Source organism: Babylonia areolata, chromosome 27, assembly GCF_041734735.1.
Source record: "Babylonia areolata isolate BAREFJ2019XMU chromosome 27, ASM4173473v1, whole genome shotgun sequence".
NCBI lineage: Eukaryota > Metazoa > Mollusca > Gastropoda > Neogastropoda > Buccinidae > Babylonia > Babylonia areolata.
Genome location: NC_134902.1, coordinates 11,174,707 through 11,199,662, shown reverse-complemented (window position 1 = coordinate 11,199,662; position 24,956 = coordinate 11,174,707). Strand labels below are relative to the sequence as shown.

The 24,956-nt window shown below is 42.0% G+C and overlaps 1 protein-coding gene across 2 annotated transcripts in view; it reads left to right on the top strand.

Annotated features, from left to right (window-relative positions):
* LOC143300986 (general transcription factor IIH subunit 1-like) overlaps positions 1-24,956 on the top strand; it is a 65,299-nt gene that overhangs the window by 16,134 nt on the left and 24,209 nt on the right. For both annotated transcript variants that reach the window (XM_076614955.1, XM_076614956.1), the window contains exons 3-6: positions 2,721-2,922; positions 15,864-15,960; positions 21,554-21,616; positions 22,039-22,132. In XM_076614955.1, coding sequence (XP_076471070.1) covers positions 2,721-2,922; positions 15,864-15,960; positions 21,554-21,616; positions 22,039-22,132 — 456 coding nt within the window. The remainder of the gene's footprint in view (positions 1-2,720; positions 2,923-15,863; positions 15,961-21,553; positions 21,617-22,038; positions 22,133-24,956) is intronic.

The window sequence follows — 24,956 nt, the reverse complement described above, 5'->3', positions numbered from 1 at the left end:
GTCAGCCATGGAAATTCTGTCAGCCATTTCAGATGATAACTGCATTCTCTCTCCTCTTTATAGACAATCTTCTGCTACACACACACACACACACACACACACACACACACACACACACACACACATCAGACTGAATGCTTTGATTATTGTGTCAATGATAAGGTGAAGTAAAAGTTTTAACATTTAGAAAAGTGTTGCACATGAGAGGCCATACTTGTCAGTAAAAGTGAGTTTTTACTGCCTGAGTGATGCTGCAAACTGCTGATAGTCTCCAATGTCATATCAGTGTTGGCGCATAATTCACACAAGCAGTCTCTTATATTGATGGAAGCTTACAGCACGACATCTAACATCTCCATCGCTTTTCAGTTGATCAGGCGTTTCTTCTTGTGTTTTTTTTTTACTCTTTGCATCTGGTAGCAATCTTCAGAAATCTGGTCACCTGTGTACTCATTAGTCCTCAGTATTCTTCACCCCTTTATTTCTTGATGGCATCCACCTTAGTTCTGAAGTTGCTGAAAGAGAAAACCAGTTTTCTAATTTAGGCTGACTGTTATGCAGTCCCTCAGTTTCTGTTTGAAATTAGATCAGTGGATGTTGATTTTTTTTTCATCATCAATTCCAGCACCTCAGCTTTCCTGCTGCTGTTCTTTTACAGGGTTTGTGTTCTCTGTACACAGCTTTTCTCAATGTTTAGTGAACTGCTTGCTTGCCCTGATGTTGAACTGGATGGAGTGGATAACTGATAAAGTCTCATCAGGAGCTGTTGGCATACTTTGTTCCTTTTTTTAGGACTGCACTCTTTTGTTTCATTGACTGTTGGCCTGCTTGTTGCTCTGCTTTTTTCCATGATTTTTTTCTTTCTGCATGCAATCCTTTTTTTTCTTCTTTAGTTTCAGTTTCTGCCTGTCTTAATTTTTTGTTGTCTTTTTTTTTTCCCTTCAGATTTGTCCTTATCTCTTTCTTCTTCTTCTTCTGTGTTCATTGGCTGCAACTCCCATGTTCACTCATTTGTACACAAGTGGTCTTTTACGGGTATGACCATTTTTACCTTGCCATGTAGGCAGACATACTCCACTTTCAGGAGTCTTTATCTCTTTCAAGAATAGGCTTTGGTGTTTTTATTACTCTTTGTTCCATCTGTTCAGCATGGCATCTTTGCAGCCTCAGCTTAGTCTTCGTTCTGCAACTTGTGTAAGCCCCATTCTTTTCTTCAGATAAATTTGCTTTGAATAACTTGATACCAGTCATTCAGATGAGATAATAAACCAAGGTCCCATGTGCAGCATGCGCTTTGCGCATGTAAAAGAACTCATGGCAACAAAAGGGTTGTCCCTGGCAAAATTATTTAGAAAAATCCACTTTGATTTAAAAAACATAAAATTGCATGCAGGAAAAAATACAACAGAAGAAAAAGGGTGGCGCTCTCAGTGTAGTGATACGCTCTCCCTGGGGAGAGCAGCCTGAATTTCACACAGAGAAATTTTATCTGTTGTGACAAAAAAGAAAAATACAAATACAAATACAAGCATTTTCATAGGACCAAAACACTGTACAGTTCTAGGTCCTCTTTCAGTCTCTCTATAAACCCTGCTTCTTTCTATAGATGTTTGTCCATTTTTGTCAATTAAAACATGGAAGAAATGAAGAAATGTTCCTTTTCTCAATGGTGGACTGTCACATGGATTTTCTGCTTTATTTGTGGATCTTCATTCACAATCTGTATTTCTCTTTTAAACTAACGAAACCTAAACCTAAACCTGCAAGGCATTTTGTGTTTAAAATGGTATAAAATGTAATTAGATCAACTACAAATATGGAAAATAATTAATAGATAATACATAAATAAATAATTCTTCAATTTTATAATGGGTGCCTGCTTGAGAGAGAGACTGAGAAAGTGGTTTCTTTGCAGCGCATGAACAAGAAGTGTAATTTAATCTGTTGTTTACACAACTCATTTATTGACAGCTACTCAAAAGTAATGCATTACATAAAAAATAGCAAAAAAAAATACCCCAAAACAACTGGAGTAGAATGTATTGTGCGTAGCCAGTTTTAGAGTACTGTGATCAGAAACGTGTGAAAGGAGGAAGCAATATAACTGTCATTGGAATAGATCTGAATCACTTCCACTGTAGCCAACAAACTCTTTTCTTGGTGAGACAACTAGATTGTTTCTTTTTCCTCTTAGCACACTGAGTATTCTTATTTAATAAAAAACAAAAAACAAAAACAAACCAGTTCTTGTCAACTGCTGACAAAGAAATGAAAAGGGTTGAGATTGTGACACATGCTACATGGAAACAACATTTTGTCTCTTTGGTAACTCACACTCACAAAATAGCCAATGATTAAGAACTTTCTGGAATTTTAACAGCCACATATCTTTTCCTGGACTATGCGATCAGAAAACAATAATTGTTCAATTTTCCTACATCGACAGTAACCTGCTAAAACTTTTTTAATTCTTTTTGCTAAAACTTGGCAGAAAGACTTAGCAACATCCTACACAAAGTAGTTAATGAAGATGATGTTGGGTACATCAAAGGCAGAAACATTTCTACAATTATAAGCCGAAAGGCAATAGATTATGTAATTATTATTAATTGTTCAAACAGAAACATTAAAGGGGGGTTGGAGGAGGGGGGGGGGGGATGGAACAGCAGATACCGCAGATCATTATGAAAGAAACAAAAAAACCAAAACTTTTGTTTCAGTCCAAAAGATTTCGCCGGACAGCAAAGACAAAGTTCAGCTGCAGGTTGTAATGCATGATGGGAGTGCTAGCACGTTCCAGTTTGCCAACCCAAAAGGTCGTCCTGCACAGCAAGCTGACCGTGACGCAGTGAAGGAACTGTTACAGCAGTTACTGCCGCAGTTCAAGCGGAAGATTTCTAGTGAGCTGGAGGTGAAGAACAGGTCAGTGAAGTTCTACAGAGGACAGTGGTTACTGGCCCTGAAGAGAGTGGACAGTGGTTACTGCCCATGAACAGTTTTTATTGTTGTTTTTTGACGTTTCTCATCAGCCGTGCTATTGTCATCACTCTGTTTATAAAACTCGCACAAAATAAACTAACATGTTATTACCTGTAAGCATTTGGGCCAGTCCTGCTTGTCAATGAATTATAAGATACTTTATAAGTTTGAGATTCCTTCCTTTAAAATCCAGCAGAAATTAAAATATATATGCTGATTTTCGCACAGTTGTATATTACATGCATATTTATGTTATTTATTTATTTTTTTTTTTTTTTTTTTTTAATTTTTCCCTCAAGGCCTGACTAAGCGCGTTGGGTTACGCTGCTGGTCAGGCATCTGCTTAGCAGATGTGGTGTAGCGTATATGGATTTGACCGAATGCAGTGACGCCTCCTTGAGCTACTGATACTGATACTTATTGCATCGGTTACTCATAATTTACAAATATGGTCATTATACTTCTGTGATAATGATTTTGTGATTGGGACAAAATTGCTTTAATTATTAGTTTGTTGGTTTGTACTTTTCCTCTCACTGTAAAACTAATGGTTTGGTATAAGTTACTGATGATCATGTTAACCCGTTGGCTACCTTGAGACATGAGACTTGTGTCCCTTATGTTGCACTGTTGTGCGCCTACAGGACGCAACTCTCACATCTAGTTTTCATCAGCAATTCACAGTTCAGGCAAATGACCTACTTTGTTTCTCCCTGTCTTCTAGAATGTTTGAAGATTGTTATCATCCCTTGGACTTGTACGGTCTGTAGTGTACAACTCAAGGGCAGTAGGAAAATCAGGTCACTCATAGACACCATGGGTCAGAATGGTGTTGTCAAGCAAAGATCGATCTCAGCTCATATTTCAAAGGTTTTCAGCCTTAGAAGTGGCTCAGGAAATACTGAAAGATATGGACAATGTGGAAGAAAACTTATATGGTGATGATTCAGGTGCATATTTTGACTATGACACAGAGTAAAAGTAACAGTGATTTAAGTTTTGTACCCTCGACTGTTCAGTCTGCATATGTGCAGGCCAGGAGTAATCAGACAGTGAACTTAACTCACTCAGTACAGATGATGGTAATTGGGGTGAAACGCTGTTAACGTCGTCTCTTTCACCGTTCGTATGGAGAGAGTTAAACCAGTTGCCAGCAGAAGCACTGTCACTACACTGCTGCTGGAAGGGAAGGGAAGGGGGGTGAGGTGGTCAGTCAGGTTCACCACAAGATGGGGCAAGGAAGGTGATGGGGGTGGTGACTGTTGGCTGGGTGCCAGCACACAGATGGGTGTCAAGTTTCTTATCAAGCAGTGATGAAAAACCAGGCCACAGGCACCCAATGAAAACAAAACTTATTAACAATCCTGGAATTGATTGCTATATAATGCAGAGATTTTTTAACCACTTGATTTTGTGGAAATTTTCTTTGATTCAGATTTAAAACAACAGTTAAACAGAATAATAATAACTTTATTATCTCTTTGAAGTACAGTGTATGAGCAATCATTTTGCAAAATTTCAAGGAGATATCTTTGTATTTGAGGAAGCAGTGCCCTTTTTTGGCACTGAGGTGGAAACCCCAAGTTTTTCCACAACACTCAGAAATGCTAAAATTGTTAAAGTATTCAGCAGGCGAGGGGTTAAAGATACGGCTTTCTCATGTGCTGATTTCTACCATTTAGAGTGGCATTTTGTGCTTTTTGTGCTTTTAAAGCTAAGATCGGAAAAATAAGGTAAGGTCTTGTGAATCAGTGTATGTGTGTGTGCATGGAAGATGTAATTATATTCCTGTGAGTAAGTGTTGTTTGTACTCGCAGTGGAGTATCTGTGTGTATGAATGTGCTTGGGAATGGGAGTATGACTGTCTGTGTATCAGCAATCTGTGGTGGTGTTTCCAAGTAGGTTCATGTATTCTAAGGCAGTAGTAAACAGTGCAGTCCTAACCAAACTTTTGCTAGTTTTTTACTTGCCTGCCTCACTGACAACCTGAAGTAGAATGACACAATTTCTATATTGGAATAAAGTTTTTTTGTTTGTTTGTTTTTTTTGTTGTTTTTTTTATAGGAGAAATCAGAGGATGCGTTCAAGTTCTGCAAATGTGCAGGGCTGTCTCAGCATCCATGGAAGATTTTCGGGGTTTTTGTTTTTTTGTTTTTTGTTTTTTTTTCTCGTTTTTTTTCTTCTTCTTTTTTTCGTTTTTTTTTTTCCCTTCTTTTTCTTCCGTCATCATTTTTCTCCTTTCTTTCTGTTATCGTTTTTTTCCTCTCTCTTCTTTATTTTCATTTCCTTTTTTTTCCATTTCGTTATAAGAGATCTTCCCAATGGCATTATCCATCATCTTCAATATCATGCAACACGAAAGAAGAAAAAACATAAACACACACACAATGACCCCGCACACAATTACAGTGTCTGAAAGAGAAAACTAGGCTCTCTCTCTCTCTCTCTCTCTCTCTCTCTGGAGGCACTATAACTATGCAAGAACAATACATGTATGTTTGATGTGACCACCTGGTCACTCGTTTTTTTGTGTGTGTTTTTTTTTTTTTTTTTTTTTTTTTGTTGTTGTGTTTGTGTGTGTGTTGTTTTTTGTTTTGGTTTTTGTTTTTAATAATTTTTTTATATTCCTTCCAGATTTCTAAGGTGCAGCTCTGTTTCGAATATAAGTTCAAGATTCTTACATTTGCCGTATTTAAATTTGGAGATAGCAAGCCTTGCAACCAATAAGATAATGTTTACTTGTTTTCTTTTTGAATTTGATAATATATCAGTTTTAGTTGCACCAAATAGTGCTATCTTCTCGTTCATTGGGATCCAAGTGTTATACTTAGTAAGTATAAATTGTTTTACGTTGGTCCAGAAAGTGGTGAGCTTGGGACATGCATAGAATGCATGTTCAATGTAGTCGGTTTCTTGGCACCAATGGCATTTGTTAGTATCTGTAACACCCATTTTTTGTAGCATGATGTTTTTTGGTGAGATGTTGTGTATGAATTTGAAATGTAATAACCTCAGTCGAGTTTCCTGCGTGCATTCATAGGCTAAGCTGAAATAATCTTGAGTATTGATATCTAATTTTCGTCTCCAGAATTGCACCGCGCAAATTTCATGGTTTTTTTGAAGGGCAAATATTTTCCTTATTTGTTCATTAGACAGGGTGGTTACGTTTCCTTCTTCAGTTGCTATATTATACGGAATGTCTTCCTTTAGATTATCATGTGCTAGCTGAAGTTTCCACGCGCGTGGTAGTGCATTTATGATTGCGTTGTACTCAAATAACAAGTTTGGCTGAGGACCAATTCTTTCTGAAACTTCTTGGTACGTTAAGAGGTTTCCATTTAGCCATAGGTCTTGCACGACGGAAAAACCCACTTTGCTCCACTTTATGAAGAACAAGGTATTTCCTTTGTATTTTATATGTTTATTGTTCCAAAGAGGTTCCGTTTTTATGTTGTCTGTCAGTCTATTCTTGTTAAAGGACGCTACTTTTTTTAGCACATCTCTCCAGAAGACTGATTGTACCTTTTCTAAGTGTTTTATTTCTTTTGGAGCGACATTACAGTTAAAAGCACAGTGTGCGTTCTCAAAAGGTGCAATATTTTGTTTTGCAAGAATGCTCCATTGTGCTTTTTCTTCGTTGAGGAATTTTACTGCCCATTTTACCAAGTACATTTGTTGTTGGTGTTCAACATTTATCATATTTAGGCCTCCGTGTGCTTTGTCGAGACTCAGAACTCCCCGTTTCACTTTCTCAAATGCTCTTTTATTGTTATATTTTTTCTTCCACAGGAATCTATACAAGAGAGTATTTATATAGTTTATTGTCTTTTCTGGGATCGATGCTACTTGCAGCAGAAGAGTGAATTGTGACAGGAGGAGTGTTTTTGCAAGTATAACCTTGCCAAAGAGTGATGGGTTCCTACGTTCCCATCTTTTAATAGTTCTAATTACTGTTTCTATTCTAGCTTTCCAGTTCTCTTCAATTTCCGAAATTTCTCTGTCTGCTGAAAAATATATGCCCAGAATTCTTATTTTATCAGATTTCATAGGTATGCCATTAAAGGTTCCAATTTCTTTTTTCCTTGAACCCAACCATATTCCTTCAGATTTATTTTTATTTAGTTTTAGTCCTGAAAAGCCTGTTTTCCCTTCTTGCTCTGTGTGAGATCCGCAATCCACACTTGGTCGTTTTTTTTCCTGCTCCTCATCGCTGGCCAATGGGGAGTCACTCCTCTCCCGTTTCTCTCTCATCTTGCCCCGTGCCGTGTTCCCGTGTTGACCATCGGTTTGCTTCACCCTGGCTGCCGCTGTGCTCTGCTCATGGCGGGGCTGTCAGGGGTGTGTAGTTCCCCTCCCTGCACAGCTTGCTCTGTGTGTGCAGTGCTGCTGTCTTCCATCTCTTTCGGGGGCTCAGCACTGACCACCACTGATGCCTCCCGGTTGTCTGGTTCGCTCAATGCCAACGGACAATCTATTTTTTTTGTGTCCGGGTTGGAAGCACCCCCTACACACAACTTCACCCTCACAACCGGACACCCTATGGCCATCTTGTAGGCACTTACTGCATTTAAGTTTTTCTCTATGAAAAATGTCTGCTGAAAATAGTCCGACTTTCAAGACTGGCCGCAGTGGAGTGCTGGGCACAGACACAAAAACAAATCTGCGGCCAGTCTGAAAATGTGTCAGTCTCCCGTCAGGGTTCCTGGCCAGTTCATTTTTAATTGATGAGCGTAGTTCCACGCCCACCTTCTTCAGCGCAGCTTCAGTGTCGGTGTTGTCCACACTTAGCGGGATACTACTGATCCATAGTTTCGTTGTTGGTTTAGAATCGTCTTCTTCCCTTCTTAAAAAGGGGTTTGGGTTCAGTAGAGCCACACGTGCACCCCTAAACACAAACCCCTCCAACAACAGTTTGTCTCTACTTTCGTCTGTTTTGGGATAAATGCGCCAGAGTCCGCGAATACGCTGTGCCCCAACAATCGTACCTCTACCTGACACACTTTCTGCAGCTACACAAATATCGTATGTGTTGGGCAGAGATTCATAGGAGGGCAGTGCGCGAGCCGTCACGAACACTGGCTCCACCAGCGGGGCAGGCGGGGGCGCCGCCATAGTTCCAGATTCCAGCACCAGCGCCGGCCTAGCTTACCACGTGTATCACCAATGAATACCCCTTCACAATGTTGCTTTCCGTGATAGATGTTGGAATCTTTTCCCACAAAAGCACACACTACTCTTGGTCACATTTCGAACTTCCTACACACGATCAAACACTTATCTTTTAAGAAATAGATGGGAGCAAACAATGTCTGACTTGCCGACATCGGAAGCCAACCGGAAGTCCAAAGTTCATTCTTTTATCTGTCTGCCTGTGATGTTTATTTCTTTCTCTCACATTCTTATTTAATGTGGGGGGGGGGTGTTAAACACTAGTGGTTTGGGACCATTTTTTCCTTCACTGAAGGACTCTGCCAAGCTACCCATATGAGCCCTGAATCGTGTGTGTCACACAATTGCTTGGTGCGTTAAAGTTTAGCAGTGTAAAAATTAGAAACAATGTTGCCAGAAAACCCAGATTTTCTTGTTTTGATTCGTTATAATTTCGAGGGGTTGAACCTATGATGTCAAATGGAAAATCATGATTGAAATTGAGAGTGATGTTTGTAGTCCTGAGTCACTCGAGCCAGTGGTTCAAATTGCTGAAAATCTTAGGAAAAGACAGTTTAATTACACATACTTAACCGTGACCCAAGTAGTGCAGACTCCGGCAGGGTCTGACATTCCTGTCCTGTGCAAACTACTATCCGCCTATGCGGAGAAAACGAAAGTACTACGGCCGATAACCTACCGGAAGTAGGTAACCTCCCCTTTGTCCCCCTGGCTAGCGCCCTCTTTTTCCGGCAGCCATCATGACTCCTGTTCCTGTGCTCTCCATATGGCTAAGTTTTTTCGCATTTTCTGTCTGTCTGTCGATTCTCTGGCGTTCTTGTTTTTTGTCAAATTATGTCTCCAACCAGGTCACATAATTATGTAGCTCGATTGAGCGATCATGCTAAAATTAAGGCGCGATTGCAATCGATTCGCTGACACTCTGGGCCCTCAACTCCTGGCCCTCTCAATAACGCCAACCCACCGCCTCCTCCACTTCCTCCGCTCCCTCCAGTGGACTCCAGACCTCCACCACCTCCTACACCTCTGGTGACTTCTAGAGGTTTGTTGCCACACACTCAGGTCAGTGTTGCCTTTAATGTCATTTTTATCGATCGGCGAACGCACTCGATGCGATCCGCGTTTTCTAGGCCCTGCCAGTCGGCAGTGTACAAGTCAACCTCCTCTATCTCTTTACCCATACCCACAGTTGCATCAGTGGAATGTGCCACAATCCCTTTGGGGAAACAACACCAAAAAAGAAAAAGCAGCTTGTTTTGGATCCGCACGTTAGACTGGGCCCTATGTGCGATGTGTCCGTGGTGGCAGCCGTGACATCGGATCACGCGACCCCCCACGTGGCATGCCTCGACTGTCTCGGATCCAATGGCGACCGAGGCGCGTAGGGATGCCCTCCCCTGGTGTAGGGAGGAAGGTGGACCACTAGGGGACACGCTTGCCCATACGCGTGCACCCCCCTCCTCGTCTGGAGCGCCCGATCCAAGGGAGGCAACCCCTGCTTCAGCACCCTTGCTGGTGACAGCCGCAGTTATTTCCCTTGCACCAGCACTGCTCCTCGCCTACAGTGCGGGTGCATGCACGGTCCCGCCAAGCTATGTGGTGATGACCCCATCTGCTACACCGCCGATTGCTGCTGTTTCCCATCCACTAATGGCGTCTCAGCAAGCTGCTCAACCAAACAGTCAGCAACTCATCGCTAACTTGCTGCAGCAGTTATGCACCACTCTGCTTCCCGGTGTCACACCTTGCGCCTGCACCGCCCCTCGCCCACAGAGCAGGTACGTGCACGCCCCATTTGAACTTCGGCAGTGCTGGATTCTTCTGCCCCATTGCCTAACTCTGCCGTTACCCAGACTAATATCGGCACTTCCATGTTGGAGTGCCTCTTAATAACTCGATCCTGCCTCTTCGGCAGTGCTAGGGCCGATCTTGTCTATCCCTTTATCCGTCAACACACAACAGCTGAACGTCGGTCTTCTCGCAGGAGCTATTCGTGAGGTTGGACAGCCGTTCAGCTACAGGGGGATGCACATCCCACGGCAAGCCGACAGACTTGTCACCCCCTCGTCCACGACGCCCATAACACTGGATTACGGCGCCGTCATGCCACATACCCCGACCATCTCACGTCTGATGGTGACCGATTCGGGTTGGGATGCACTAAGGGACATTGTAATTATTCCCCTTGCGGCCGTTTTCACCTGTGTCAGTTACGGTGGCATTGAACCACGGACTCTCACACGCAGCATGTCACTCCTCCCTCTACAGCGAGGACACGTCGCACAGGGGATATGTGCTCTAAAGACATCATCCTTCTCGACGATTATCGGCGCCAAGGGAGGCAACTCCGCATTTGTAACCTAGGCGGTTGATGCTGTTGTTACTTTCGCCGACACAGCACGTCACTCCTGCCCCCCGTGCTGTCCACCAACGATGTTTTTTCGGTTTCTCATTAGGTCCTGATGCCCATTCATGGACTTTACACAACTTTGCATAGCAACTGCACCTTTCTTGCTGTTTCTCAGGCTATTGGCCACTGAACTTTTGGGTTCTTCATCCCCCCACACTTGCAGTTTCACACAGTCCTCTGCAGGCAACCATCCCTGTTACCATTCTCTTCTGGTTATACACAATAACAGGAAATAAATCACAATATTTCCCCTTCAATTCTTTTTGATTTCCTATCAAACAAACAAAAAAATATATATATATATATACCATATCTTGCTACAGTTATGCACATTTCTATTTACACTTATAAATGTATACTTATCCCTCGGTATACACGTGTGTGCGCTTACGGGATAGGTTCATACGACTTTCATATTAACATGTACAGTTTTATTTTTATCTCTATTCATCGACATCTATTCATTGAGATTTCCTACATAGCAATATAGACACACTTGTAATTGCGTCATTCTGTTCACATGCCCAGATCTCTCTGTGTCTACATACTGGCACTTTATTCATATGCGTATGTACATCTCTTATATATAGGTGCATATACAGTTTCCTTCCCATTACGGATTATGCACACTTGCCCATTTACTTGGGTATATCTGTGCACGCTACACGTTTGCTTATACAGCCGCTTATTTCTCGTGACTAAATCTCTTGTCATGTCATTGGCCTATTCCTGACACCATCACTTGAGTTGATGGAAGTTTATAATCCCATTGCACATATATGTATTCATTTTCATAAATTCATCCCAGCCTTGCTTTTGGAGGATGACTGCACTTACAGACAAAACTGCCACATTCACACCTGAATGTATGCTCCTTCACATATCAGTAGTGGCTGGTCCTTAGGGACCCACACACACTCCCTTCCCACCCACAGGGCTAAGGATGCCCTCTCTTGGTGCATGGAGGGACAAGGCAACCCAACTCATTTGCCTACAACAATCACCCACAGGGCTAGAGATGCCCTAACCTGGTACAAGAAGGGATGAGGCAGTCCAACTTAGAGGTGCCACTCCGGACACACATGCCCTTCATTCTTTCCAAGTTTTAGCGGGCCCAAAAACTGCCCACTGGGCAGGAGACAATCACCCTAATTCCGTCTCTTCCACTCCTCACTAGTAGCAGAAGGCCTGGGTAATAATTGTTTTCCTCTACACTCGGGAGAATGGCATATTGACGAGGACGGATGCGTCTCACAAAACACAACGAACCATTCATTACCTACAGGGGCGTACCTTTCTGCCCACTCATACCGACACAGCAGATGCTGCATTCAAGCACATTAGTTCGCCCCATCACCTTGCTTGAACAGAGATCCAGCATCAATGTCTCAAACAATTGGCGTTCGAAAGCACTTTCTGCACTTGGTCTTCCCTGCCCGATCCTTTCAGCCTCAACACACAACCACTGTTGTGGTTACAGATGGGCATTCCTTCTCAAGCACTGTCTTTCCATTGAGACACTTCCAGGGTTTCTAGCCTAGGCAGGCTATCCCATCATGGAGCCCCAGCCTTCAGTCAAGGGCCTGTCAGAGGATGACTTTGTTGTCACTTCGGAAGCAAGCACCATGTCTTTCAGACACATGGTGGCACCACAAGACCCCATCAACTCCTTCCGGCTTCCTTACATTTCAACATAATCTGCATGGTGGACACCTTCATCCCTCAAGCACACAGCAGCTGTTTCCTGATTTACCCATGCTGACTGGTGTCCTCCTAGGACCAGTATATGATAATCAGTCGTGTATGACAATGACCATCAGATCAGCAGAGCAGGCAACTGCTGTCCTGACTACGAGGGTCATTCAATAAATAAGGTGAATTTTTCGGTATAAGGACTTCTAATACAGATAGAAGCTTACTTCTTTTTTTTTTTCATCGTAGTCTCCCAGCACTGTCACACACTTTTCCCATCTGTGCACAAGCTTCCGTATTCCCTCAGCGTAAAAATCTTTGGACTGATGTCTCAGCCAGTCGCTCACAACACTTTTGACTTCATCGTCACTTTCAAACTTCGTGCCTCTCGTGAACGCTTTCAAGGGACCAAACAGGTGAAAGTCTGAAGGGGCAAGGTCTGGGCTGTAAGGGGGATGAGGGAGCAGTTCCCAGCCCAGCTCGTTGATGGTCTGCACCGTTCGGGCTGCTGTGTGAGGCCTTGCGTTGTCATGATGCAAGATGACTCCTTCTGACTGATGACCCCTGCGTTTGTTCTTTATGTCTTTCTTGACCTGCCTCAGCAGTTCACAGTAGTTGGCACTGTTCACAGTGCTTCCTTTCTCAAGGAATGAAATGGTGATTGGGCCTTGCATATCCCAAAAAACGGTGAGCATCACCTTCCTCGTGGACCGCTGGGACTTGAACTTCTTCACTGGAGAGCCTACGTGCTTCCACTCCATGGACTGCCGTTTGGACTCAGGCTCATAGTGCCAAACCCATGTCTCGTCACATGTGACCACCTTCTTCAGAAACTCATCACCATCCTTCTCATCGCGGCAGAGACACTGCTGGGACAACTCGACCCTCCTCTGTTTGTGCTCTGGAGTAAGCATCTTTGGCACCCACCGGCAGCTGACCTTCGAGTAGCCAAGGTCATCATGGACAATTTTGTGTGCTGTCCCAACAGATAAGCTCAAAGTCCTTGCAATGTCATCCACTGTCACCCTTCTGTCAGACTGAATGAGGTCATTGACTGATTCGATCACCTCAGGAGACCTCACTTCTGTAGGCCTTCCAGGCCTGTCTTCATCCTCAACACTGCTCCGTCCTTCTTTAAACAATTTAGCCCACTTGTAGACATTTTTTCGGCTGAAACATGTGGCACCATACACAGTTGACATTCTCCTATGAATTTCAACTGGTTTGCACCCTTCAGCAACCAAAAACTTGATAACTGACCGCTGTTCAATCCTGGAGCATGCTTCTTGGTCAGCCATCTTTGTTAATCGCCAAAACTCTCAAAGTTTTTTTTAATCTGCAAAACAAATTAAATCCATGTGAAAAAGAAGTAAAACAAAAAAAAAAAAGAAAAAAAGAGTAAGCTTCTATCTGTATTAGAAGTCCTTATACCGAAAAATTCACCTTATTTATTGAATGACCCTCGTATTTGGGCTGGAAGCTGATTATACAATTTATAGTAGAGAGTGTTTTGCCCAAGTTGCATCCCCAGTCCCTCGATCAAGAGGGCCTTAGGACTGTCACCATTGGGATGGATCCCTAAGGCTAGTTAGCCCTCAAGGCTACAGCACTAAGTCCTAGTGCAATTTGACTTCTAGTCTGAGAGATATAGTCCTTCATGAAAGACTAAGCTGCTAATGATTTCACTTTGCAACTCAGAAACCGCTGACAATACAGCTCTCACTTTACTGTTGACCATACTGAAAATGCATGTCACATCAGTGTTTTGATGTAAATGGCCAGTACAACACATCTACCGCCACTTTCCTCCCTGCCCCCGCCCTGCTCCATCCCAGACTTAGTGCGCACCACACACAGCCAGAGGCCTGTCATGGATCTGGTCCCCTTTCTCAATAAAGAACCTTCAGCAAAAAATTTCCCCATGGAAACCCTCTTCCATTAGGAATTCCACCACAGAATGAGACTCAGTGACCTGCGGGCACATGAAGTGCACTCCCACAGCCTGATCCAACCCAGCCATTGACTGCAGGTTGCTCCAACATGCCACACTCAGGTAGAGAAGCCACCAAGCCTTCTGTATGCCCCTTTGTGATGGTACCTACCTGGGCAATTACACAGCCCTGTCCCAGAGACACCAGGGACATCAAGTCTCTTGTTGCCAAATGTCTGCCCTTCTATGCATAGGCAACATCCCAGTGCTGTCTTTTTTGGCAACGACAGAAAAGCGCCTATCACCTGTCAGCTCTCATGGAGGAGCTCTACAGATCTGGCTGTCACGCCTAAGGCAAGCCCAACATGGCGACCTACTTCTGTCTCGTGCCACAGTTTCCTCGAAACACATATACCACTTCCACTATCGGCCCACAACCGATGTGGAATCATCAGATCAAACCACATGTGCACCTCCTTGCATTGATGCTCAAGTGAGACAACCCTATAGGGTATGTGTTTCCTTTCCTTCCCTTTGATTCGACGGACTCTCAGTAAAGCGTGGATTCAACACACTGACCCGATTTTCTTTCCGCTACATTTATCAGCACAGCTGTGGTCCACAAACCTTTCCCACAATACAGCTGCGGACCTCAGTCTTCTTTGCCCGCACCAATATCCTTAGGTGACACAGTACACTCTACCTTCATCAAATTCTACTTGAGGGACATCTATCGCTTTAGGGATGATGCCTCAATAGGCGTTGCCTTTGCAGTGGTCACACAACAGGCCATCGCAGCGCACTGGCGATAGAACAGAAGGATTGAGACTTGATGCCTCCTCAGCCAGAGCACATGAAGTCAGAGCATGGTCCTCTTCTCTCGCCTTAGCGCACTCAACACGGCTGCAAGACATCATGGATGCTGCATACTGGAAAAACCCTGCTACCTTCATTGACTTCTACCTGAGAGACGTCGCACGCTTGCGGATGATGGCTGAAGAGGCATCGCTTCTGTGGTAGTTGCACAACAGGCCATCGCAGCACACAGACAGTAGAACAGGCGAGCCCTCCACCTTGTCGCGCTATTCTGCACTAGTTGGGTCACGGTTAAGTATGTGTAATTAAAAGGAAATTTTCTATCTAAAATTACGTTTAGATAACATACTTACCGTGACCCAAATTTAAGACCCTCCCGTCCTCCCCACTTCCTGTTCTCCCTGCTAGATGCGCTGGTGATGGCATATTGCCGTCAAAAGAGGGCGCTAGCCAGGGGGACAAAGGGGAGGTTACCTACTTCCGGAAGGTTATCGGCCATAGTACTTTCGTTTTCTCCGCATAGGCGGATAGTAGTTTGCACAGGACAGGAATGTCAGACCCTGCCGGAGTCTGCACTACTTGGGTCACGGTAAGTATGTTATTTAAACGTAATTTTAGATAGAAAATTTCCTTTTACATTTGCGCGAAGCACTTTTTCGTGCTGTTCACCATTTTTTATAATAAAGAATAATTTACACTACAGCACTCGGAAACAAAAGAGAGTGACCATTTGGGGATTGCTGCACTCTGTGTGAGCAATTAGATAAGGCTGCGATCGGCGGAATCTCTGACAACTTGGGATAGTGAAATAAGTGAAATTAGTATTGAAAAACAAAGAACTGAAAATCTTTGTTCGGTGTGTTGCAGATTATTACAGGAGGACCCTGAGCTCTTTCAGCTGTACAAAGATCTTGTGGTGTCTCAAGTCATCACAGCTGATGAGTTCTGGGCAAGTCGATCTCACGTATGTGTTTTTTCCCTCTGTGTGTGTCACTGTGTGTAATGGCATTTGTGTGTCTCTCTCTGTCTTTCTGTCTCTGTCTCTCTCTTTGTCTGTCTCTCTCTCTCTATTTTTGTACATGCATGTATGATTCTGGGGTAGTTGTTTTGTGTGCATTGTAAGATACTTGATGTGCATTTGTATTTGAAATGTCAGGCCAGTCTGTGTGCCTAAAATGCTTACCAGAGGTTTCAGTTGAGAAATTTCAGGATCTGGTAAGTAAAAGAAAAACAGTAAATGCAAAAGGGAACATAAGCAGGTGTGACAGTAACGCATGTACATTTTTATCTTGATTGATGGTTCAGGTACACAGTATAATAATAATAATTATTATTATATTTATATAGCACTGAATCTTGTGCAGAGACAAATCAAAGCACTTTTGCACCAGCCATTCAAACGCATGCATAACTCTAAAACTGGAAAAACTGAAGACAAGGAAGAGGCAGGGAAGGAAGGCTATTTAGGGAAGAGGTGGGTTTTAAGGCCAGACTTGAAAGAGCTGGGTGTGGAGACCTGACGAAGCGAAAGAGGAAGTTCATTCCAATTACAAGGTCCAGAGACAGCGAAAGAACAGCGGCCAACAGTCGAGTGTTTGAATCTGGGTATGCGTAAGCAGAGTGGATCCGAAGTCGATCGTAGAGAGCGAGATGGAGAACAGAGGTGAAGGCAGCCACAGAGACAGGAAAGGGCAGATGTGTGAATACATTTATAACATAGGGTGCTGATCTTGTACTTAATTCTGTGTGAGACAGGGAGCCAGTGGTGATGTTGCAAAATAGGAGTGATGTGCTCAGATAAGATAAGAATAACTTTATTATCTCCAACTGGAGAAATTTGGTCAGGTGCATTATCACAACATAGACAAGTAAACAACATGGGGACCATAACTGTAAAAGCCAACAACAGCCCCTACAAATATTACGAAGATAAAAAAAAATTTTTTAAATATATATATCACATACATCGTTTCATACATACATCCACACACTGCAGGTAATAACTAGTATTCTTAATGTAAAAACAGAAAGAATTAAGAAACATTATTTGAATATAATTATAAACATAGCCTACTATACTGCACATTGATTATAATAGACAGATAAGATAAGAATAAAGATGAATTGTGGAAAACCACAACCAGATAATCAGCACACACCCGCACCCCCACCCCCACCCCACCCACCCCACACACGTGGATAACTTGATTAAACAAGAGTAATAAACATATGTTCTCAAATAAAAGCATTTCACATATTCACTTTTAAAAACATTGCAATCAAGTCTAGATCTTTTCTTTCTAAGGACGAGTTGGGCAGCAGAGTTTTGTATGTGCTGAAGGGACTGAATGGATGAAGCAGGCAAACCAGACAATGGAGAGTTACAGTAGTCGAGGCGAGAGAGAATGAGAGAAACGACAAGTCTAGATGTTACATCAGTGGACAGATATTTCCAGATGGAACTGATGCATCGCGATTGACAGTAGCAGGATTGACATGTCTGACTGATAAATTTTTGCATGGACAGTGTTGTCTAGGACAAGGCCGAGGTTCCTGGCTGAAGTGGAAAGAAGGATGGATGTACTGCCAAGTTTGGTTGTGTCAGTTGTGATGGAAGAGAGTTTTTGTTAAGTTCCTGTGATCATTGCTTCAGTTTTGTCCGCATTCAATTGTAACTTATTTAGAGTCATCCAGTTTTGTATGTCCAGTTGGATGTTTCTTGCAAGAGTGATGGCAATTTTTCATGGGTATCACTCTTCTGGAGTTGAGTGTCATCAGCATAAGAGTGATTATGGCGGTTGATAATTTCAGCGAGAGGAGCAGTGTACAGTGTGAAGAGCACTGGGCCTAAAACAGATCCCTGTGGGACTCCATGTTCGATTTTAATGGGTTCAGATTAGAATATGATCAACAATGACAGACTGGAATCGATCAGTGAGATAAGATTTGAACCAGTTGAGAACAGTGCTGTTGATACCAAATATAAAATGAAGACAAGAAAGAAGGATTGAATGGTCTTATCGTGTCAAAGGCGGCTGACAAGTCGAGAAGAGTGAGAAGGGAAATTTTTCTTGAGTCGGACGCTAGCAGTAGATTATTCAGGATGTGGAGGAGAGTGGTTTCGGTGCTGTGGTCAGCATGATAGGCAGACTGAAATGGGTGGATGAGATTGTTGAAACAAAGGTGGTTGTTGAGCTGCTTCAGGACAGCTTTTTCAAGGAGTTTGGACATGAATGGAAGATTAGAAACTGGTTGATAGTTTTTCAAAATGTTTGTGTCAAGGTTGGATTTCTTCAGAAGAGGCCGGACAATTGCAGTTTTGAAAGTGGATGGAAACATTCCAGTGGGAAGGGATGAGTTGACAATAATGGTGATTGTGGGGAGAAGCTGTGAGACACACTGGGAAAAGCCAGAGGCTGGTATAGGATCGAGCTCACAGGATTTTATTGTCATTTCTTTCAGGATTTCATGGGCTTCTGTTTCAGTTAATGGATTAAAGGAATGGAGAGGAGTGCCGTTGAATTGAGGATCAGGATGAGCAGGTTGGAAAGACATTTGGTCTAAGATAGTAAGATGGTACAAATATTTTGGACTTTGTCGAAAAAGAAAGAGGAGAAGACATTGGGAAGTTCAGTTAAAGTATAGACAGAAGGAAGAGGAGTCTTTTTTGCAGTACCGAGATGATTTGACATGATAGAGTAAAGAGATTCGGTGGATGTGGCATTGAGAACTTGAGAAGAAAAGAAGTTTGTCTTTGCTGATGAAATCTATGTTTGACTTTATTTGTTTGTTTTCGGAATATTTGATTGTGGACTTTCAGTTTTGTTGATCGCCATCGTCTTTCCAATTGGCGACGTTTGCGTTTTGCAAGTCGAATGTCTTGTGTGTGCCATGGGGCAGAAGGTCTATCAGGGAGCATGTGGGTAGTGGGGGGTGCATGTTCATCCAGCAGTTGAGAGAGGACAGTGTTGTAATGTGTAGAGACGTTGGTGCAGGAAGAAATTTTGGAAAGGCGTTCAGCAGCTTGAGAAGAAAAAGTGCTAATGTTAATGGATTTCATGTTGCGACAAGTAATAGATTTTTGGGTGCTAGTAGGTTTTGAAATATTAAGCGAAAATATGACAGCAGAATGGTCAGAAAAAAGTTTGTCAGTTACAGTCACTGATGTAATCATAGCATCAGTCACATGCGATGAGCCAGTCCAACATATGGCCAGATCTGTGTGTTGGTTATGTAACGAGCTGAGATAGAGAATGATTGGACAGAGATAGACATAGGCGTTTGACATCAGTGGAAGTTTGTCGAAATGAAAATTGAAATCTCCGAGGATGATAAGTTTGCCAGAATGAAGGTTGTAGTAATCAAGTACTGTTCAGAACTCATCGTGAAACAGAGAAGACATTAGGTTGTTTTTACGACTAGCAGGAGGGTGATAGAGACAGAAGATGATTGAGAGATGCCACCTCCACAAGACAGTCGAGCGAGTTTTGTAGCCGGGGGGGTGTGGGGGGGTGGGGTCAGTTGTGTCAGTTTGGGTTTGTGACCTTGTGACTTAACCAGATTTCGGTAAGAAATACAATATCAAAGTTATTTTCAAAAATATAATCAGAAACATAGTCAGTCTTTTGATCAGAGCAGACAGATTGAGCACTGAACAGACAGGCATGAAAGAGATCAGAGGTAAGCAGAGAGAAATCTAATGGTGAAGCAGGTGAGTCAGGCAGACAGTAGAAAAAGAAGATGGTGACTGAGCAGTGGAGGACAGTGGGAAGGAAGAGAAAGGTCCGGGAGTTGAGACAGGTGTGGCAGGAGTAGGAAGCGGAGCAGAGGCTATCACGGGGGATACATTACAGTTTGGAATATTGTCATCAGAGGGGACAATGTCACGGGAAGTAATAATGTCAGCATGAACACGTGTGTTGAGGTTGGAGGCAGCACAAACAGTGCCACATATAGTGGATGTGTCAACACACACAGATAACACATCAGGAGTACTGTCAGTAGTGCTGACGTCACACACAGCGGGAACAACGTGGGAGGATATGCCAGACAGGTCAGCAGATGTGACATTGTCAGTGACAGTGACAGCAACAGCAGGGCTGAGATCGGAGATAGAAGGACGGTCAGTGTGGGGGTCAGAGCCCCACAAACGGCGAAGTCTGCCCGCTCTGGTTCCTCTCTTCGTTTTCGGTTTGCCAGTGCCCAGGCTGATGATGCGCCGTGTCGTGTCATCGTGTAGTCTGCGGTGTTTATGCCATGGCATACTTAGCAATGTCATTGATGTTCACCATGGTGACAGTGGCAGTGCAAGAGCAGAGGGCGGAGAGTATTGTAGGCAGGACGAAGATGGTCACTGACACGACAACAAGGGTCAAGTGAACAGCATTCATATGTGACAGCTTGTAAATTAATGCACAAATATGATAATATTAAATATCAAATTAGTCTTAGAGCAAATAAAAATAAACAAAACTGTTCTGACCGTCGGAGTCCTGGAAGCAAGACGTGCACATTGATATAAATAATGTCCAGAACAGAGCACGATAAACAAATAAACACACACAAAAATGGAGAGACCAACGCAGTGCAGCCAGTGGGTGCAAGGGCTGATAACTCTCATCTTCACAGTCATACCAATAATAGGTTGTAAGTCTCCTCCCGAATTAAGCAGTATTTCCTTATCATTAACAGTTTTATTTCATTAAGGGGCGTTCCGAAATCCAAAAATTCTAAAAACCGCTTTCCACTGACTTGCTGGAAGGTAGGCTAGGTTGTGTTTGGTGAGAAGACATGATCTCGTTTTTCTTGTTCACAGGAAAGAAAAACAAATTCTGGACAGAACACATACAGTGAAACTAACTACACCGTCAACGTGTTTACTGCATATCAATATCCTACAGTGAACGCTTAATTAACTGGAATGAACATAAAAGAAAAATTGAAGAGAGCATTTCTTCAGCAGCCTGTTGTTGACTGGTTCGTGCAGATCTAGAGATCTACCATGTGTTATGATATGCTGTGAAGTGATGGCAACGTCTCCTTTACCGCCAAAATAAAAGAATAAACAAGATATAATAAAACACACAGAAAACATGATTTAAAGGGCGCTGTTACGTCACATCTGTTTATCACACAAAGAAGAAAACGTCAACATTGCCTTAAGTATTAAATTCAGTAAATTGACGTCAGTGGTGGGGAGTAGTCTGCTTGCTTGGGAAGTGAACATGCATGGGTTCAATCCCACTTGCATGCCCCCCCTTTTTTCTTTTTTTTCCTCCCAAGATGTATATATATGTGTGTGTGTGTGTGTGTGTGTATTTGTTTGTTTGTTTGGATCATATTGAATATAGAACACTTTTTAACGAATTCTTAATCTCTTCTTTTCTTTTTTTTCTCCTCATGATTCCTTTACTGGATAAAGTGTGAAGCACAAGTGAGTTATGAGGGCTTTGCCTCTTGTTCCATGTTCTGTACACCCTGTCACATTGTGTGTGTGTGTCTGTGTGTTTTTTGTTCTGTCATTTCTATTTTCATGTTCTTGTTTTTGCTTTGTGTAGAAATTTTCCAACTCCGCAAAGAATGACAGCAAGCAAAATACTGGTGTGTCACCTGCATTTTTGGTAAGTGGTAACTTGTCATTCTTATTATTAATAATTTTAATGCTGTGGTTTAATTGGCTTGTGTGAAAGGTTGGATTGGAAAGTAGTTACATATCAACATATCCTTGAGAAAGACAAAAGAAATATACTGCATTCACTTGATGGTGGTTGAACTGTGTATAAATGGTACAGTCCAACTTCTTCCTGAAAAAGCATAGTCCAGTCATCAGGAGACATAAATTTCTTCCAAAGAGTGACTTTCAAAAGAAAAATCTGTGCAGCAGAGGTAGGAAAACAAATGACCATATTCTGGAATACTTGTGCTGCAAAATGGGCTGTGGTCATAATTACTGACTAAATGAGCTGTGATTTTATTCATTTTGTGGCTGTGACATTTGAAATGATTTATTTGATAGTGGATGTTGTGTTGTTTGTTTTGGCAGGCGGATATCAAGCCTCAGACAGATGGTGCTAATGGTCTCAAATACAATCTGACAGCTGATATCATTGAGTCTATATTCAAGACATATCCCATGGGTAAGTCAACACAAGGTCTGCAGTCAGTGTAAGATGGCAAGTAATGCGGTATTTATGTTCATTGCTGACATGGCAGTGTTATTGGTGTATTTGTTTGCATTATATAATTGCTTATGGTTACTCTAATGTTCAGGATTCAGAATATACTCAGGAATCATCAGCTAAGTATGTTTTAATCTGGATTTGTTAATCAGTGTGTACAGCATAAGTTTGGAACAAGCTCACTGCTTGAGAAAGATTTAGTTGAGTAAAAGATTTTTCTTTTTTAATTCTAAAAAAAAAAGCTCACTGGCACCATTTGCAGGGTACTGGAATTGGTATTCTCCCTTGATTTAAGTAAACACAAAAGACACCACACCACACTCACATTATGCACACACACACACACACACACACACACACACACACACACACATGATTCCATTCATAAGAAATGTCAGTCTAGAATTTTTTGTTTACAGAAGCTTAGAAATGTTGGTATAAATTCAAATATTCTTCAAAGTTATTATCGATGTTGTATCGAGTCTGTGCTTACAGTTTCATTTATGTGCTGGTATGGAAGTTTGGGAGTGAGGAGTAAGCGTGTTTTGAACGATGTCATGAGTGTATGCAGTAAAATTGTGGGAGTGAAACAAGCTAGTATGCAAGAGCTGTATGAAAGTCGAGTGGTTAAAAAAAGCAGGCAGATAGCAACTGACGACACCCATATTTTAGCAAAGTATTATGAGCTGTTGCCATCAGGACGACGCTACAGAACTTTTAAGTTGAAATCCAGAGCTCTGAAAACTTTTATTCCACGTTCAATCCACCTTTTAAATTCTTGAGAACTGTGTGTGTGTGTGTGTGTGTGCGCGCGCGCGCGCGCACGCACTCTCATGTGAGACGTGTGAAAGTCCGTGCATGATAGGCTGTACCTTGTTCTAGTCGTGGTGTGTGTGTGTGTGTGTGTGTTTACTGAGCTTAAAACGTGACAATTGGTTATAATGAATGTGCAATATGTAGGAAGAATAATGTGCAATATGCAGGATGAATGTACAATGAATATGTCTAATGCTAACGTCCATATTCTAAATATATTTCTGTTTAATAATTACGATATAATAATTAATTGCAATGTTTTTAAAAGCGAATATGTGAAATGCTTTTATTTCAGAACATATGTTTATTACTCTTGTTTAATCAAGTTATCCGCGTGTGTGGGGTGGGGGTGGGGGGTGCGGTGCGGGGGGGTGCTGATTATCTGGTTGTGGTTTTCCGCAATTCATCTTTATTCTTATCTTATCTGTCTATTTTATCAATGTGCAGTATAGTAGGCTATGTTTATAATTATATTCAAATAATGTTTCTTAATTCTTTCTGTTTTTACATGAAGAATACTAGTTATTACCTGCAGTGTGTGGATGTATGTATGAAATGATGTATGTGATATTTTTTTTTTACATTTGTATCTTCGTAATATTTGTAGGGGCTGTTGTTGGCTTTTACAGTTATGGTCCCCATGTTCTTTACTTGTCTATGTTGTGATAATGCACCTGACCAAATTTCTCCAGTTGGAGATAATAAAGTTATTCTTATCTTATCTTACAGTCAACATAGCTTTATCCTCTTCAGTGCCAGGCTTTTTTTCTTTCTTTTTTTCTCCAGGCATTATTTTTTGCTTGTGCTTCCTATTTGCCAGGTGGTTTTTGGTTGCAGACGGTAATACTTTAAAATTCTAGCATGCAAAGTACCAGAAGAAAGTCTACTTAATCCTTACTCACACACTGGTTAGCAATGAGTGAAACACATTTCACACCCTTTCTGAATAATTGTTACAGATTGTTAGTAACAGCAGCTGCAATGAACCTAGAAATATGTGACGCAGCACGTGAAAACCCAGCTAGAGTCGCAGGCAACTATTCTTAGCCATGCACAAAAACAAGACATTGGGGTCAAAGTAATGAAAATGGAGACTTTTTTTTTTTTTTATCAAATATCGCATCTTTAAAGTCTGATCTTTGCTGTCAATATGTATTTTAGCATAAAACTGCCTGGAGCTGTAGTATTTTTAATGTTTTCAGGTGCATGCCTGTCAAAACCATGTAAAAAATACTGCACTCTTTTGCCGTATTTCACATCAGTTATTTTAGCTGTGTTTCTTTTTTATTATTAAAAGTTCACAAGTTGATAGTTCAGGCTTTCAACGATACTTTGTAATTGATACTATTTCATTCTGTGGTGTGTGTGACTCACAATAATTAGAGACATATGTGTGCCACTGCTGACCAGAAAATAGATCAGTGCATTTGTGTGTGTGTGTGTGTGTGTGTGCCAGGCATGAATCCCCAAAAGCAATTGTGCTTTCAAACAGCAGCATGCCACTCAACACTATTTCTTAGTCTCCTGTATGTGCTTGAGAAAGAGAAAGATGGAGAGAGAGAGAAAGCAACATTCTTAGATGTGTTGTCGCTGACCACGTTTGTTGCAACTCTACTGCCAGTGTATCTGACTAAATTTGGGAAACTAAAATACCACCACATTGAATTCATCTATCCAAACAATGAAAGCCGGTTTCTAATCTGTTCTGTGTTTTGATCCAACAAACTCTTTTGCCAAACATTATACTTTGATCTTGGAGTGAAACATTTTGTTTTGATCAAATCTAGAGATTCTTAACACAAGCGAGCTTTGAATGAAGTTGCAGTGTTCAGGCTTTCCTGAAATTCTGTCAACCGATGATGTGGCATTACAATTAATAACTGCAGTTGATAAATGTTATTTTGATCTGGAATCTAAAGCCGAAGTTCAAGAGATTCATCAGCATTATGGACATGAACTATTTTTG